We start from the raw sequence: 18,061 nt of genomic DNA on the forward strand, positions 1-18,061 counted from the left end.
TATTATGTATATTATTTTATTTCAATGTTTTTAATTAAATGTTAATTAATTTGAATGTATAATAATAATAATAATAATATTGTAATGTATGTGTTATAATAAGTATATAAGTATAGTGTTATTGCTTCTTTCTCTTTTGAGCGCAGACAATATCTGCGCATAGCTTCACATATGCGCAAAATCGGTGCAGCCATGATGTCCCCGAATGTGTTTTGGTTAGAGGATGTGTAGCTAGCCTCCAGCCAGGGGGAAACCATTTAGAGCTGAAGACGGGAAGATTCAGCAGAATTAAACTAAATTAACTAAATAAACTGAATTAAACGCTTCATATGAAGACAGTAATACTGGCAGAGCAACAGTGATGTCGGTTGTTGGCAGCTAAGGCTAACAGAACCTGGGAAGTTTGGCTGCTCTGCTCCAGCAGGAGGTCAGGTGCGGTCATGGCGTGGAGGGGGTTTATGAAACGGGCCAAAATAGGACCAAATAATTCCTCCCTACTCTTTACAAAAAACACCAGGTAAGCCTCGGAGTCACTGGTTAAGTTTGCTCAAAGCTCTGTACCTGTGAAGTGCACCTGTGACCTCCCTTAATCAAGCTGGAGTTGCCTTCCTGTGGGAATTGTCAGTTCCACCTTAAATGCTGCAGCAGTCACGTTGCATTTAAGGTGGAACTGAGATGTTACAGACTAAGCCAGCTTCCACAGCACACACAGTCACATTCAGACACACGTTCAGATGTAATGACTGCATGCTGTTCGTCTGCAGGATCTTCCTCCATCCTCAGCAAAGGTGTGGCTTTAGGAAAGCTCAGAAGAAACCTGAGACCAGGAAAAGGGCTGCAGAAGAAAAGCCAGCTCCAGATCTGAGTGAAGCAGCATCTAAACAGAATGCATCAGCACCACCTATCCCACCCCCTAGGAAGCCCGGGCAACTCTTCAGACCCCTGGTGTTCACAGTGGGGGTAGGTCTTCCTCAAAACTTCCCAGGCCATTGAGCCACATGTGTCCGGAATTACCATAACAGATGATGGTCGGGGCTTTTCAGGGGTTTGTGAAGGACTGCGTTCACTGTGAAATGCATTGTTTACGTGCTTTCTGCACGGTTCGATCATTGATATGTAAACGAGGTCGTTTAGAGTGGTACAGCAATTTACATTTATTTTCCATGATGAACAGTGGACCTATGTGTCACTGAAAACCTCATATCTCCAAAGATTTTATCAACTGCCAAATTGAAGTGACTTCAAAGCTGTAATTATTCCTCATACATAAATTGATTGAAATAATGTCTTTCATACCTTTCATCATGAAACAGTGTTTAAAGATTAGTTTGATTAGATCATTTTTGATTAGTCTGGATCTTCTCTGAGAGTCTTAAAGCAGGATCAAAGCTTTGAAGTTCATGTCTGTAGAATGTCTGGATAAGCGTTGCTATGGTTATGTGCTTTAAAGCAAAAGCAACCACTTAGGAACACCACAGCAACCAGCTTGGATACCATGGCAATCACATAGCAACTTCATAGTGCTCATCTGGGATACTATTGCAACATCATAGCATAGCAACCACTTAGCCACCAAAACATTAGAGCCACTCAGCAACCATCTTGAATACCCTAGGATCCCTTAGCAACACCATAGCACATCATTTGGGAGGCCATGGCAACCACCTGGGATACAGTATCAACCACTTAGAAACACCACAGCAACCCAAATTGGTTACCATCACAACCACTCAGCAACTTCATAGTGCTCATCTGGGATACCATTGCAACCACTTAGCAACATCACAGCAGTCACTAAGCAACACCATAGTAACCACTTAGCAATGCCATTTAGCAACTACCTGGAATAACATAGCAACCACTTGGCTACATTATAGCAACCACCTGGAACACAGTAGCAACCACTTAGGAACATCACAGCAACCAACTTGGATACCATGGTGACCACTTAGCAACTTCATAGTGCTCATCTGGGATACCATTGCAACCACTTAGCAACATCACATCAGTCACTAAGCAACACCATAGCAACCACTTAGCAATGCCATAACAGCCATTTAGCAATCACCTGGAATATCATAGCAACCATTTGGGATACCATGGCAACCACTTGGCTACATTATAGCAACCACCTGGGATACAATAGCAACCATTTAGGAACACCACAGCAACCAACTTGGATACCATGGCGACCACTTAGCAACTCCATAGCAACCGCTTAGCGACGCCATAACAACCATTTAGCAACCACTTAGGAACCACTTAGCAACGCCATAGCAACCTTGACTTCCATTGAACATCCGTTGAAAGTTAAGCAGGTCGGTACTCTGGACGTAAGAGATTGTTGTGTGAAGGTAAAGATTTGCATAATAATGATAAACTTTAATACACAATATAACTTTAGACAGATATGACTTTAATACACAACAACAACAAAAGAGTTATTAATTATTAGATGTATTAGGACTTGTAGGATGGACCTCTCTAACGCCTTTTCAGTTTACAGGCTGCTCCTTTGGCACTGCTGCCATCTTACAGTACGAGTCTGTCAAATCTCGAGTGGAGACTGTGTTTGAGGAGGCCAGAGAGGAGAGGCTGAAGAAACATGTGCAGGTACACTGCGGTCAAGCCTAAGCAGTAAGTCTTTTGACACATTTTGCTGTCCATGACAGAATGGTGATATAGCTATTGATCTGGGTTCGCACAGAGCCATGACACAGCACACTGGCACAACTGGTGGAATCAGCTGTCAGACTTTCAGAAGCAGATGATCCTGCTCTTGTCTGCAGTGGACGACTGGTGGAGCAGAATGACCGAAGGACAGAAAACAGCCATGGGTTAGTCTGAAACTCTTTACTGGTTCTGGTGCTCTTGTGCAGGCCAGGTGATGACGCTGCTACGGTATCTGGTGTGGTCCAGGACCTTTGGGTCAGGATGGGTTAAATTATTAATGAATTGATTCATTAAATAACATGATTCATCATTTAAAGAGTCATCTGTGCTACAGGCTGTTTCTTTTTCTTATGGTGAAAAAAAACAACAGCCACAGTGCCCCCTACTCTACCTGGACGGTATTGCAGTCTGTCACACCTGCATTTCCAGAGAGCTGAGCTTTGACCTTAACGTTAGGATGCTTTTGGGAAACTGGGCCTTAAACATCCACATACACTATATGTCCAAATGTTTGTGGACACCACTTCTAATGGATGCATCCAACTACAGATGTGCAAATGTGCACACATACACACACACAGCTTTTCTTGCCCTGTAGAAAATTACTGCCAAAAGAATAGGACTCTCTGGAGCAGATATACATAAACCTTTTGGCACCATGTTGCCCAATAGGCTTGGGTTGTCAGGCTTGGGCTAGTAGAGGGGTATAAAGCCCCCCAGCATTTAGCTGTAGAGCAGTGGAAGAACTGTGTTCTCTGGAATGATGGATGGTGAAGCTCTGTCCAGTACTTTTACATCCTGACCTGACTGAATGCAATCAAATCCTCACAGCAGTGCGGAAGAAATGATGAATGTTGGAAAGGTGTCCCAATACTTTTGTCCATATAGTGTATGTAGCTGTAGAAGTTCAATTGAGGTGAGCATCAACAGTAAAAGTGGACTATTGGGCTCAGTCTACTCAAACCTTCCACTAGGACGAAACACACAGCTATTCAAACTGCTGAGTGTGTGCTGTATCAGGTCCGTGCCGTCCGTGCCGTTATGCCATCTCTGGCTTTATTAGGATATCTTCATGACCATCCTACCTTTTGTGTTTGTCCTTCAGGGATCATTGCTCTGAACACCGCAGTGCTCTGTTGTTGGAGAATCCCTTCAATGCATCGCACCATGCTCAAGTACTTCACCTCCAGCCCTGCGTCAAGTGAGTGTGAATCATGAGAGGCAGGAGTTGTGTATTTTGCATAAGATCTTTGCTTGAGTTGAGTGTTTGCCCTTGCTACTGATGCTGAAGCTACTCTGCATTTCTGCTTCTTCTCTACCTACAGAGACGCGGTGTCTTCCCATGGTCCTGTCTTCATTTAGCCATTATTCCATCCTCCATATGATGGCCAACATGTACGTGCTGTGGACCTTCTCCAGTAGCGTCGTGTCTCTGCTCGGCCGGGAGCAGTTCCTGGCTCTGTACCTGTCTGGAGGTATGTCCTGGGTTGACTTCCAGGAAGAGAGGAGTGCTCTGGGGTGGGATTAGGGCTCAGATTAGGAGCAGGGTTGGGTTTAATTAAAAAACTGAAACGATAATAGTTTAAAAAGATTTTTTATATATATTTTAAACAAAGCATTAACATGATGTTAATGAGTAAAAGTATAGCACATTCTATTGAATATTATAATATTTAATTCATACATTCCAAAATTGTTGAGTTGACCCATCACACTTTGCATTGGTGTGCCCCCTAGCAGTCAGAGTAGTGTATTTTTATATTTGTTAGTTCAGTTGATCAAGTTCGATGTAAACTTTTTTTTTAAGAGAGCATAATTATGGTAGTAAAAATGAAGTACATAATACTGTATGTTAATTATCTTCATCTCCTCACCAGGTGTGTTCTCTACCTTCATCAGCTACGTTTGTAAAACAGCCACAGGCCGCCTGGGCTCCTCACTTGGGGCGGTGGGTTCCTCTCAGTTCTGCTTGTCTCTAAAAAGCTTGTTATTTATGCAGTCAGTGAGAGGAGAAGCACAGGGAGGCTCTAAACCACCATTCCTAAGATACTCCAGATAGAGCTGCATCTTCAGTCATGAGATAATCAGAAGAGATCTGCAGGCAGGGGTTGAGTAAGGCTGCTTTGTTTTCAAATGTATTTATTTATTTATTAATTCATTCATTTATTTAGTCATTTATTGAAAATTTCATATATCCATTACTTCTTTACAGAACCTTTAAACCATGGCTGCTCAGTCCTGGTCCTGGAGATCTACCACCTTGTAGAGTTTAGCTCCCCCCCAAATCTAACACACCTGATCCAGGTAATGAAGGCCTTCAGGAGAAACTGAACATTAGAGACAGCTGTGTTGGATCTGAACTCTTCAGGGCTGCTCAATCCTGGTCCTGAAGATCTACCACCCTGATGAGTTCAGATCCAACACACCTGATCCAGGTAATGAAGGCCTTCAGGAGCATCTGAACATTAGAGACAGCTGTGTTGGATCTGGACTCTTCAGGCTGGTAGATCTCCAGGACCAGGATTGAGCAGCCCTGCTTTAAACAGTCAGGAATGGTGACCGAGTTACATATATTTACATATCCTGTAAAATATCTAAGTGTGTGGGGGGGGTGGATGGACGGGGATCAGGACATGCGAGCTACAAGAGGCGAGGCTTCTGATCAGATGTTTGCTGGTTGCAGAAAGTAGCTCGTAAGTGAGCGGCTTGTATGTATTAACTATTACTGTATTATTACTGTGTTATTAACTGTATACTGTATCCAAGCAGCATGATGTGCTGTAGCTCAATTATTTATACTGTTCTGAGGTTTGGAGTCAGTGATTTCTATTAAAGCCTCATTGCTCTGGGATAATTAGTACAAAAATTACAAATGTCCACAATAATGAACAAATGCCCAGTTTTTAATAGTTTATTACAGTATATTATTATTTATGATTTACTTTTTCTTAATAACAGCATGTTTCCAAACATCTTAACACTTTAAACAGCCTATTATTGAGTTATAAGCCTGGCTGTGTTAAAGAAAGGGGTTAAAGAAAGGGTCTCAGGCTGAGATGATGATGATGATGATGATGATGATGATGATGTTGTGTATTGTGTAGTCAGGTGCAATAATGACGGTTCTGGCTGCTGTGTGCACTAAGATGCCTGAGGCCAAACTGGGAATCATCCTTCTCCCCATGCTCAGCTTCACAGCTGGAAATGTGAGTGTGTAAATGTGCTTCTGTTCATTGTTTTATGCTAATAGTAATAATAATAATAATAATACAAATAATAGTGGTAGTAATAATAATAATAATAATAAGTAGTAATAGTAATAATTTTAGTCTAGCACATATAGTCTCAAAATCTAATCTTCACATCAGCAACAAACAAAAATAACTACAACACAACACACAAAAACACACACTTCCACAACAGGCCGAGTCCAAAGCACCTATCTGGCCTCAGTAGGGGAAATGTCCCAATGTCCTGCTTAGCCTGAGAGGCCTCAGAGCCTAGAAGTACAGTCCCTCCTTCTGGGAGAGCCACAAGACGCAGTGTAGAGACTGGGAAAGCCTGGGAAACGTTCCAGCCACGTTGTAGATTCACTGCTGGGACACTTAAGTCACTTCAGCAGCCATCCTGCACCTATTGTATATAAAAGCACTGCAAAAGGTTCTTTAAGTGATGCCATAGAAGAACCATTCTTCATGGAACCTTATGGCACCGCTTAGAGAAGCTTTTGTGGCACTGTCGAAAGCTTCTCAGATGCGATGTAGAGTCACTCCAGCAGCAGCTGTGGAAACACTTTTATTTATTATTAATAATTAATAAATGAATAAATAAAAATAATGAAAGCACTGTAACTAATAAAGAACCTCTGCGTGCCGTCCTATAGGCGCTGAAGGCCCTTATTGCCTTTGATACAGTTGGGCTTTTTCTTCGCTGGAGAATGTTGGACCATGCAGCCCACCTTGGGGGAGCGCTGTTTGGAGTGTAAGTGTCTCATTACTCGTCATGCACTTCATTCAGTCCTGCACTTTAGCACTTTATCATTGCTCTGTCTTTTTTCCAATGACTTTCACACCAGCGTCAAAAGTGAAGGTGCACTCGGGACAGAAAGGCCAGAGTGCACAGACCAGACGAACAAACACAGATGTTGGGTTGGTGTGCCTCGGCTGTTGGGCCGAACTCGACATGCTGAATCTGTGTTTGCTGGTGTTTGATAATGTTCGGGCAGTCGGCCATCGTCCAACAGACTTTTCTACAAGCAGCTGCACACCCACTGAAACTGTTTATGATTCCACTGTTTAGCTCATTTTTGCTAAGCTTAGCTAAGACCTTCATAATGGCATCATTTTTCTGCCTAAAACCTTCAAATACACTTCAGACGCTCCCCTGAGGAGATGCAGTCCTGTTATTTTGGTGTCTTGCCATCGCAAATGAGGTGCAGATAACCTTTTTAAAAAGCTGGTGGTGCTGCTCCGGTGTAAACCGTGTGAAGAAGATGACAAAACCAGGTTTGTCTTTATTTTCCAGGTTTGTAAATTTTTGGGGGGGCACAATTTTTTTTATATCTGCTGGAGGAGCTCTGATACAGGCGCTTGGACACTAAATACAGCATGTAGCAGTGTCCAAAAACCTGTTTTTACGACATGAGGTGACATCTGCCTCGAAAACGGACAGGTTTATAAATCACTGAGTTCAGTAAAAAACACATTTTTGTAAAAAGAGGCAGACTGAGGAAACCACAGACATGGTCAGTCCGGATGGGAATATCTGACGAGCGAATTCCCCCAGGACCCCATGTAAATGTCTGAATATGACCTACAAGATACACGTTTGTATATTGTGTGTCCCAATACTTTTGTCCTGAAGTGTATATAAAGATAAAGTTTGATTAATTCATTAATAGATCGATCTGCAGAAATTCTTGTCAGTGTTTTAAATGTTTAGAACGACTCTGATGTTTCTCCCATTCTGCTCTCGCTGTCTCAGATGGTACATTACTTATGGCCATGGTCTGATCTGGAGGAGGCGGGAGCCGCTGGTGAAGTTTTGGCACGACCTGAGGAGAGGCCCGCCTGGTGGAGCGCCACCTCGTGGAGGTGGGGATTCTCGAGCGTAGGACTTTGTACCACGACACTGACCTGCCAAACACCACCAGAACTCTGGAACTGGTACTGACAGTGTAACCTTAAAGAGGGTTCGAGTGATGCCATAGAATAACTGCTTTTGGTTCCTTAAAGATGTGGAATCATCTTCTAGTGGTTCCTTTAAAGCACCTTTATTGGTGGAACCCGAATGGCCGTTACTGTGGTCTTTTCTCCAGAGCACTTGGTTTTGCTGCTGTTGTGTGTGTGTGTGTGTGTGTGTGCGGGGTTGGTGAGAAGGTGGACTATGATGTTTGTACATAAAATATTTGATTATCCAGGTTTTGGTGGATTTTTAGGTGGATTTTATTGAAGCTGTTCAGCTGTTGTTTCTTCTCTCTCATTTGCTGTGAGGGTGACATTGTACTATTGATCTGGAACAATAAAGGTATTATAGGAACTTTGATGACTTTGATGTTACAGAACCCTCTCATGCCTCAAAGGCAAATATACAACCCTATACAGTCACTGCAGTGAATGGATTTGTAGCTTTGATGAGACAACTTCCAGGAAGGGATGTCACCAGATGGCACTATTCTACAGCAAACCTAAGGACCCGAAGCGAATCAGGCACTTTTTACGCCTCGTGTTTCGGCTTTTAAGTGTCTTTTAAATTTGCTGTAGCAGAGCGCCATCTAGCGTCCTCTAAGCACCATTAACAAACATGATCCTCAGCTGCTCCAGACGAATTCTCATGTTTTCACATGTCAAAACTACCCTAGACATCATACCCTAGTGACCAGTGACATTATTTCAGTGAGCAAAACTAAACACACCTGATTCAACTTGTTAATTGCCAGGTGTAGTCGGACTGTGCTGGACCCCGGACCCTGTTGCCCACCCCTGCCCTAAACTAAGAAGTCCACTAATTAAATGGCGTGACTGGACACTTGAATCATATGAATAAATAAAGCAGGACCTTTAGAGATGGATGGACAAGTGAATCTCTACAGTCTACAGAGACCACGTCCTAGCACCACTGCCATGTTTCCGGCTGCAGTCTTGCCACCCCATCGTAGCTCACGGTGTAATTAACCCAGCAATCCTTCATCACTAACACTGTCATTGCTTTCCGGCTGAATAGCGGCTGAATAGCAGCTACACTCTGGTGGAGTGAACCTTATTACAGCAGCCCGTTTGCAGACGAATTCCACTGCCTTTGTCCTTTGATCAACAATATTCCCGTGGCTTCAGCTGTTTGACAGCACTATTAAGTTCTGCTCCACGCTTCCAGGACTCAGTGTTCCTTGTGCTGGACTCAGCGTTTCAGCACACGGTGCCTTTTTCCCAGACACTCCATCCTGCGCCTCTAATAGATGTAGCAGTGTGACAGAGTCGGTGGGTTCCAGGAGAACTGAGGAGGAAAAGGTCGGTGTGCTGGCTGGCCAATCCTCAAGCTAAAAAGAGTAAGAGTATGAAATGTCAGGGTTATTTGTGTTATTGCACAAACAAGCTGGTGAAAAAAATGAGGACACCCTATAAAAAGTCTTTTTAAAATATTCAAACATGGGATCTTTCTTTTCTAATATAATAATATCATATAATTAATATTATTAAACTCACACAACTGAAGAAATGTCTTTAGAAATCATTAGGAAAATGTAATTTTACTGTTAAGGAAAAAACATCGACATTATTACACATTATTACTACTTAAAATGCCTCAAATTAGGATCGCCAGTATAATTCATTTTAATATTTTAAGCACAGGAGAGCTTCACCTCCAAAAGATGGTCAGTGGAAATTGAAAATGTGTTCAATCAATATGAATCTCCAGCTCAGTCCAGGTGTTTGGAGCTTTACCATTTTAAAGAATGTGACTCCACTGCCCCACAGGTCAATCCCGGGGCATTGCCACTGTGCCTGGTAATCCCATAGTGCATGGGGATCATGGGGATCATGGGGTTTGTGTGTGCATGCTCCAGAGCATCATATTGCACTCATAAGGCCTTTCTATGGAGACTGCATGGCTGTACATGTACAAATGAACACCTTCATGAGCAGCAGATATGCCTAATACCAGGGGTGGGCATTAATTAATTAGTTATTATTATTATTATTATTTTTAAATTAGAATCAAACCTGCAATTATTTTTATATTTTTTTATAATTCAGGCGCCCCTAATGATATAGTTATGATCCCTCCATCGCTTAATATTCAGTGAAGAAGATTAAATATCCATATGTGCAGGTGGAGTGCAGTGTGACTGGGCCGCTCCACCTGCAGTTAAAAAAGTGCCGGGTGCAGAGTGTGTTAATGTGGGGTGGATGAGGTGAGATGTGTGTGATCTACAGTACGCAGTTAAGGATTTATTATAAAACTATATACTGCGAATTGGGCAAGAAAGAGCTAAATTTAGCTCCCCACTGTGAACCGGAGCATCACGGTTAGGAGCTTCAGGGCCGTTCCAGGACTTTACTCGCTTTTGTAAAGTAGCAGTTAGTCCCCTGACAGCGGCCGTCCCCAATCCCGGCCTCTTCCGTTTATTGCACATTTCTGCTCTCTTTCTTTGGGAGTCGATTGGATGAAATAAATAAATAAATAAATAAATAAATGAGACATGCGTATTCATCATTAGTAAACACACTAGTGATCAAACACACACACACAGAGGCCGTGAACACATGGTGCGCAGCCTGGGTGAGAGGCCTTGCTTAAAGGCCCAACAGTGGCAGCCTGCCGAGCCTGGGTATCAAACCCACAACCCTGTCATCAATAGCCCGGAGCTCTAACTGCTGAGCCACCGCTGCCCCATCAACGTCAGCTGGGAATTGAACCCAGGCTCAGCAGTTAGAGTTCCGGGCTATTAGTCCCCTGACAGCGACGTTTTAAACGTTATTCTTAAACAATATTTAAACATCGATAACATTAACATTGTAATATTGCGCTTATACAGTAGAAATGCACAATACGCGGAAGTGGACGATACTGGGGTTTTGCCCGTTGTCATGGGACTAACAGCTAGATAGCCATAGCAGCAATTTGATTTGTATGTATATATTGTATTTTTGGGGCTTTAAAAATCTCTACATGTAAAATGACTGCTGATACATATAGTAGTATAATGCTAGTATAATGCTAGCTAGCGAGCTAAAGGCTACACAGCTAACAGCAATACAATGTCAAGTCACCATGGCTGTAAACCAAGCATGTATGAATCATTATGAATTCATACATTTTATGTCTGTCCAATTTCTCAACAAAACTAATTCTGCATTATAAAAGAAGAATTCATGGCTAGCTGATTAGCACACTCTCCACATGGTTCATGGGTTTACACAGTGAACATGGGCATACTCACCAGTGCATTAGGCAGTGGTTCTTTAGCACACATGGCCTGTCTGAGCCGTGGACCACAGCGCGGTAACCTCCAGCCAAAGGCCAAAGCAATGGCCACAGTTATCACCACAGCTGCACTTACGGTCACAGGCTTATGCCAGTGGGATTGAAAGCCTAGGCCAAAAGAGACCACAGTCAGCACAAGCACACTGGCATACAGTCATGACTGCTCTGTACCTCTCTGCTGGCCGCCGCTTAGGCCTGTAGACCCTTTGTCTCGTAGCCATAACATTAAAACCACCTGAAACAGCCCTGACCGCTTGAGGCATGGACTCTCCTCAAGCCCTCTGAAGATGTCCTGTGGCATCTGATCCGGTAAGTTGAGCAAGTCAGTGAGCCTTGGGTCACCGGTTCACCGATGTTCACCGGTTTGGTAGGTACTGACTACTACCTACATACCGACAACACCCCACAAGACCTGCCTGATATTCTGGAGATGTTCTGACCCAGTAAAAGTGTCTCAGCTTCCCCATTTGTCCTGCTTTAACATCACCTTCAAGAACTGACTGTTCACTCAATGTCTTTCACTTCAGCTGGCTGACGGTGGTCTTAATGTTATGGCAGATTGGATATACATGCCCGTGCTCAAATTCAGCTGGCACCATAGTAAAAGGAACGCTGTAATGGAGACTCACCCGGCACAGAAATGCAGTTCGTTTCGGTGCTGCTGGATTTGTTGATGCTCTCCAGCAGCGCCTCTGCTTTCACACAGTGTGTCCCTCCGTTCTGCTGAGTGTCGAAGGAGAACTGATACGGCCGAGCTGTGATCACCTGACTAGAGGCCTGCAATGAAAAAAGCCTGGTTACATTTTTGAGATGGAAGCAGATGCTGTTCAGAGCGATGCTTGATTGACCAGTCAAGAATGGTACTCTTAACTCTGAGATGCATACTCCCATAGTGGCAGAGTTGGTTTCCTCAGCAGGGATTAAGCCTAGGTCTAGACTTCAGGCCCGGAAATTAGTGCTTGGAGTTTAAGGGGTTCTAACTAAGATGTTCGCACAGCAATTCAGATTGGATTTGGCGTGAAATGCTCGGTTCTAGAGAAATCGTAGAGTCAGAATTGGGTACAATGGTCCCTCACTTAAAGTAGTTACACCAAATTGCCTATGAATACACTGTTTGAGTCCTGGGGCATTGATTTATGACCATTCTTTTGGAGAAAACATGTTTTTTGACCAATAAAAAGTGGCGAAGTTAATGCAAGGACTTTGCAGGGACAGCCACTATTCTACCTTATCTTCAACATTGCATATAAACCTAGGTAAAATAGGTTCACTGGTGAGAGTGGATAGTAAATAAAGTGCCTATCATTTGTTAAAGTCATGGTGAGCCTTGATTTCATTCAACACTGCTGAAAAAAAAAAAATTGTAGTCAATTTTGTGCAATAGCTTTCTGCAAGACGTCTGGTTCCATTCACCAGCACTGTAAACAATTGTAACTCACTAAGTTTCTCTAGAACGGAGCGTTTACACCAAACCACCTTTTGGCGTGGTGATTATATCTTCGTGATTTAATTATATAGCCATTTTAAACAGTTAGTAGAATTCCCCTTTAACGCTGTAGGCCGTGGTGTAGTTTAGCTGAGATGATCCTCACACTCTGCTCGTCTCCTGGCCTCCACACTCGGAGGTTTATGGTGATCTGCGGAAGAACCTCGCTGAAGACGACGTGGATGAGGCTTCCTGTCGCGGTGACACTCATGTTGGGAGCCACCAGCACAGCTGACCGGTAAAAAAAAAACAAGGGAGAAGTAAGTTATGGAGAACCATGAACCATTGAGTGACCATGAACTGCCTCTGGTTTGCTTAGAAAAGACATTTTCTGGTCTGAGGACTACATTTAGTATTTAACAAGTATCTGCTCCTGAGAGGAGCTGTAGTCTTAGGTAAGCTGATGTTGGGTCTCCTTGCTTGGAAGTGTGTCAAAGCCCATAGTGATAGCATCTCAGCTCAACGCCACTACTGCGGCATTAGCAGCGCTATGGCCCAGCATCACTATGGCAGTGTTAGCGCACCGGCCTCTGGCGTTAACCTCAGCATTAGCATTGCCTTCACCACAATCGCACCAACAGCTGTGTCTTCATCGCTATCGCAGCGCTAGCATCGCTACAGCGCCAACTGCCGGCCTCGTTCAGGATCGCTACCCATGTTCTTGGGGTCCTAGGCCCTTCACACCCAAGATCCAAGATGGCGCTGTGCTACATCGGTATCGCCTCATTAGCATCGCCGCTGCGCCAGCATCGCTACCGCTGTGTTAGAATTTGCCATCTCTGCGTTTTCATCACTATTGCAGCTTCAGCATCGCTGCTGTGCCGACTGCCGGCCTAGCCCAGCCTTAGTCTCGTTAGTCACAAGCCATGTTGATGAGGTCCTGAGCCCTTCACATCTAAACACTAGTAAATATGGGGTCTAGATCTTAAGAATCTGAGGGCAAGGCCGGAGTCCTTTACCAGGCAGGGTCACAGGACATGCTACAGGTCATTCTATACCACAGGACCTTCTTCACAGTAAAGAGCAGAGATTTTTTAGCCCCTGCTATCATTGCTATCAGTAGTGTCCAGTATGTCTCACTGTCTCTGCGGTTGAAGGATGAGGGGAGCTGAGCCCATGAGGTCTGTCCACTGCACTGCGCCTGGACACCGATGCTGTAATCAGAGTCAGAGCCAAGGTCAAGGGTCAGATCACACTGCGTCTGAACGATCTCCTGGCAGTCGTACGCGTCCACCCAGCTCCCGTTCAGCATGTGTGTTTCATACTCGCTGCAGGACATACAGAGATCAGATTAACAGTGAGGTAAGAATCGGCCAGAAAGGCCATAGACAGGAGAGTGTGTATTTTATTATAATTTTATTATTATTATTATTATTAGTGTTATTATTACTAATAATATTGAAATCATTATATTATTACATTATATATATTATTATGGTGTTTATTGACTAATGTTATTATTATTATGTATTTATTTAGAATAATATTTTATCGTTTTAATTGTAATTTTTATTCATTTTTCTATTTTAAAGTAAATAAAATAAGAAAATAAATCAATAAATATTATAGCACTCTTCAGTTCCCAGTATAATCAAATAAAACATTAAAACTGTATTGTCATTATACACTTTTACAGTAAAATGACTTTCTTCTTCTTGCATATCCTGTCTTGGAAATCCCAGCAATACATATTTATGTACTTAATTCTATTTATTTAATTTTTCTTTGTTTATTTTTTTAAATTTATTTATTATTTCCCCTCATTAAGCTACCACTGTTATTTATATTGTTTTTCTTTTGTTCCTTTTTGTATTTTAATGTTTTTTTATTGATTACATATGTATATATGTATGTATGTAATTCTATTTGTTACAATTTTATTTATTTATTATTTTCCCCCCACTTAGCTACCACTGTTGGTCCCTTAAGCAAGGCCCTTAACCCTCTCTGCTCTAAAGGGCGCTGTAGTATGGCCGAGCCTGTGCACTGACCTGGGATTTCCAAGCTGGGATATGCAAGGAGAAGGACTTCATTCTACTGTAAAGGTTTATAAACATAAATTCATGTTTTATTTGATTATACTGTGAATTAATAAAATGTGCTGTACTATTTATTGATTAATTTATTTGTATTGATGTATTTATTTACTTCTCAAAGCCTGTATTGTGTGTACGTGTTTACAGCTGACAGTTGAGGTTTTCTTCTGCAACCAATCAGTGAAGAATCTGGAACATTACTCACCCCTGGAACTTTACGGAGTAGTGGACGGCACCGCAGGCCACCTGCGGGGGGCTCCACCTCAACAGGTGCCTCATGTTCACTGATTGGATTGAGAGGTTCTGTGGTGTCGGTAACAGGGACGCACCTACAGATGATTGAAAACAGTGAGATTTCTAGCTTTGCTTTACCTTTATTTACCTTCATTTTCTTCATATAACTGATCAAATCATATGTGTCATATCAGATAAATATTTCCTAATTATTTAGAATCAGATTTGAATAATTTCATTGTGTAATTTTTCTATTTTAATACTTGCATCCTTGTTATTAATTACACATTTACAATATATATGTATTCAATTCTGTTTATTACATATTTATTTATATATTTGTTTATTTAATATGCCCCCCCCCCCCCCCCCCCCCCACACACACACACACACAAGCTACCACTGTTGGGAACAACCCTTAACCTTGAGTCTGAGTCTCACACACTTCGCTTCCTGGGCTGATAGAGGCTGGATGGGCTAAGAAGCTTGATTGCAGTTCTAGAAGTTACTCAGTACTTAAGTCCTGGTTTGAGGTTTATGAAGTGCATGCTAATGCCATAACATTAGTACCACCTGCCTACTATTGAGTAGGCCACCCCTCCATTCGAGGCGCAGCCTCCACAAGACCTCTGAAGGTGTCCTGTGGTATCGGTCACCAAGACTAACATTAGCAGCAGATCTGTGGGTCCTCCATGAGCACCATTGAGCATCACTGGCTGTCCTTCATGGGACCACTTTTGGTAGGTCCTGGTCACTGCATACCAGGAAGCCTGCCCTGGCTGATGATGATAATCAGTCTAGGCTGATATGCTGAGTCTATGCTGTATACTTTGCACAGCATATGCCAATGTTTGCTGGTATCCAGCCATGCTGTTTCTTGAGCAGGGTGGAGCCTGGAGGCTATATGACACAGACGTTTCATATTACAGGTGAAACCCAACATTCCACACATATACATCTTCTGACTGTTAAATCTCTGCTTAAGCCGTGCAGGTAGATGTAAACCCGGCCGCATCACCCTGCTAGACGTCTTGGGTCAAATTTCAAGTCGCTGCTTCCCACGTCAAAGGAGCGGCTTCATCCAGGCCTGCAGAATCCTAAGTGATGTTTGAAAGCCTAATAGTGGGTCCTGAGGGGTACAGTGGAACAAGGCACGGCCGCTATGACTGCTAGCCGTCGGCAGCCGCTGGCTGGGGGGAGAATATGTATGGGTTGGGTACAGGGCACAGCTGTACCCCTCTGCTTGCCTAATAATAATAACAATAATAGTAATAATAGGTTAATAAGGTTAGTAATAATATTTCTCTTATTTATTAATATTGTTATTATTATGGTATATTATTGTCACACTTGCATGCAGCATTTCCTTTGCAGCATAGACTAAATGTGACTATATATTTATTTATTTATTTATTTATTTACATTGGCTATATCAGCTTATTTCTTTTACCAGCTACAATAAATAAAGCCTATGCTAATGTAACTCATGCCTTTGCTAATTAATGGCTTTCTGCTGACCTAGCCTGCTGACCTAGCCTTTGCTAGCCCCCTGAGAGAGCACTGCCAGTGGTGCTCACTCAGATTCAGGCCGCTGATGGCATTCAAACATGCGACCCCTGGGCCAGAGTGTAAGCACTATTAGACCGCTGAGGCACTGGGAGACACCTCACACCGTAATGGTTGCGGGACGTCTGAGAACATGAACTTCTGGAATAGGGCGGTCCACATACGAACACCAAAGAATATCACATCAGTCATACCATGCATACCATGTGATAATGTGATTAATCACAGATAATTACCTGACCTAAAGCGATTAATCACCATAATCTTTACCATTTGGCCCAAATAGCACCATTTTATTGTGTAAATTATTATTAATTTTAAACAAAATATATAAAAATATATTTTTTTTATCAACAAACTTTTAACAACATTGCTGTAGTTTATCAACGAACCATGTCTCGTTTGTTTTCCTGTAGCTCTAAACATATAACCATGTGTTTCCTCATGTACTTACAGTTGAGAGTGATGCTGAGGAGCAGGAGCGTCTGACCTACAATGAGGCCTCTGGTCTGGACCATAACCTCCCTGTTTGAGCCTTTTGTGAGTGACCGCCCCACAATAACCTTCTACTCCTCTTGACTTTCACGCCCGTTTAGCTTATCCCATGTGGTAGGTCCAGAAATGACACCGGTTTGAAAAAGAGGAACATGGTCACACATGTGCAGGTGTTGCCTGGTTGGAGGAATCCTGACAGAACGGGTCTCAAAGTGTTTTTCCTAAAAACAGAGAAGTGACGGCCGAGTGAGGTCCTTTTGTTTAGTTCGTATCTGTGTGTATGTGTGTGTGTGTGTGTGAGAGAGAGAGAGAGAAAGAGAGAGAGAAATCAGCACATGCCTAAAGGTGTGCAAAGGACAGTGTGACAGGTTTGGTGGAATTTGTAGGTGAAGGAATTGGGACATCCCACTCGCACAACCTGTTTGTAAGCCACGCCCACTGTCTGTGTTTCCTAACACCGTTTGGGAGTTCATATACAGAGAGCACTGTAATAAGGGAAATAGGTTAAGTGGGAGGTCATATAAAGGGCTGCTAATGTTGTCATGTGATTATGAGCTTAATTAGGAGAAAGCCAGGTGTGCATCTTACTACCACTCCTTACAGACCAACCCCATTCATTTCCCACGTGAACGACCACAGTGTACATTTTACACACTTCACATTATCTAGATATACACCGATCAGCCATAACATTAGCACCACCCATCTAAAATTGAGTAGACCCCCCTTTGTTTTGCCACAGCAGATCTGGACTCAATCTAGGCTAGAGAGACCTACTCAATATCAGATGGGTGGTACTAATGTTATGGCTGATCAGAGTCCACGCCTCGAATGGTCAGATCTGTTGAGGCGAAACAAGAGGGACCTACTCAACATTAGATGGGTGGTACTAATGTTATGGCTGATCGGAGTCCACGCCTCGAATGGTGGTATCTAGAGCACCAAGACTGAAGTTAGCAGCAGATCCTGTAAGTAAGTTGTGAGGTGGGCGGGGACTCCATGAGCATCAACGAGCCATGGGTGCCCATGATCCTGTCACCTACTCAACATTAGATGGGTGGTACTAATGTTATGGCTGATCAGAGTC

At 42.9% G+C, this 18,061-nt stretch overlaps 2 protein-coding genes across 3 annotated transcripts; one reads left to right on the forward strand and one right to left on the reverse strand.

Annotated features, from left to right (window-relative positions):
* The first annotated feature begins 214 nt into the window (after positions 1-214).
* parla (presenilin associated, rhomboid-like a) lies at positions 215-8,217 on the forward strand. 2 transcript variants are annotated; one of them, XM_072669036.1, is made up of 10 exons: positions 215-517; positions 765-960; positions 2,500-2,613; positions 2,708-2,837; positions 3,779-3,874; positions 3,999-4,148; positions 4,551-4,621; positions 5,778-5,879; positions 6,557-6,654; positions 7,657-8,217. In XM_072669036.1, the coding sequence occupies exons 1-10, from the start codon at positions 441-443 to the stop codon at positions 7,784-7,786; spliced, it is 1,164 nt and encodes a 387-aa protein (XP_072525137.1). In that variant the 5' UTR covers positions 215-440; the 3' UTR covers positions 7,787-8,217. The 2 variants fall into 2 exon arrangements, with proteins under 2 accessions (XP_072525137.1, XP_072525138.1); XM_072669037.1 differs by lacking the exons at positions 5,778-5,879; positions 6,557-6,654.
* Positions 8,218-9,001: 784 nt separating this feature from the next.
* Positions 9,002-16,997, reverse strand: crfb16 (cytokine receptor family member B16). Its single transcript, XM_072669420.1, has 7 exons — positions 16,934-16,997; positions 14,885-15,008; positions 13,724-13,911; positions 12,750-12,874; positions 11,787-11,934; positions 11,114-11,265; positions 9,002-9,208 (listed from the first exon to the last, which is right to left on the reverse strand). The coding sequence occupies exons 1-7, from the start codon at positions 16,995-16,997 to the stop codon at positions 9,002-9,004; spliced, it is 1,008 nt and encodes a 335-aa protein (XP_072525521.1).
* Positions 16,998-18,061: the final 1,064 nt, after the last annotated feature.

The sequence above is a fragment of the Salminus brasiliensis genome, chromosome 23 (genome assembly GCF_030463535.1).
Source record: "Salminus brasiliensis chromosome 23, fSalBra1.hap2, whole genome shotgun sequence".
Classification (NCBI taxonomy): domain Eukaryota; kingdom Metazoa; phylum Chordata; class Actinopteri; order Characiformes; family Bryconidae; genus Salminus; species Salminus brasiliensis.

Excerpts from the sequence above, each read along its gene's own strand:
- parla (XM_072669036.1), top strand. The coding sequence starts at position 441 with ATGGCGTGGAGGGGGTTTATGAAACGGGCCAAAATAGGACCAAATAAT. Across the intron at positions 518-764 it reads CTCTTTACAAAAAACACCAG|GATCTTCCTCCATCCTCAGC; the intron begins GTAAGCCTCGGA and ends GTTCGTCTGCAG. Across the intron at positions 4,622-5,777 it reads TGGGCTCCTCACTTGGGGCG|TCAGGTGCAATAATGACGGT; the intron begins GTGGGTTCCTCT and ends TGTATTGTGTAG.
- crfb16 (XM_072669420.1), bottom strand. The coding sequence starts at position 16,997 with ATGGTCCAGACCAGAGGCCTCATTGTAGGTCAGACGCTCCTGCTCCTC. Across the intron at positions 13,912-14,884 it reads TACTCCGTAAAGTTCCAGGG|CGAGTATGAAACACACATGC; the intron begins GTGAGTAATGTT and ends TATGTCCTGCAG. Across the intron at positions 9,209-11,113 it reads AACCACTGCCTAATGCACTG|CTTGAGGATTGGCCAGCCAG; the intron begins GTGAGTATGCCC and ends TACTCTTTTTAG.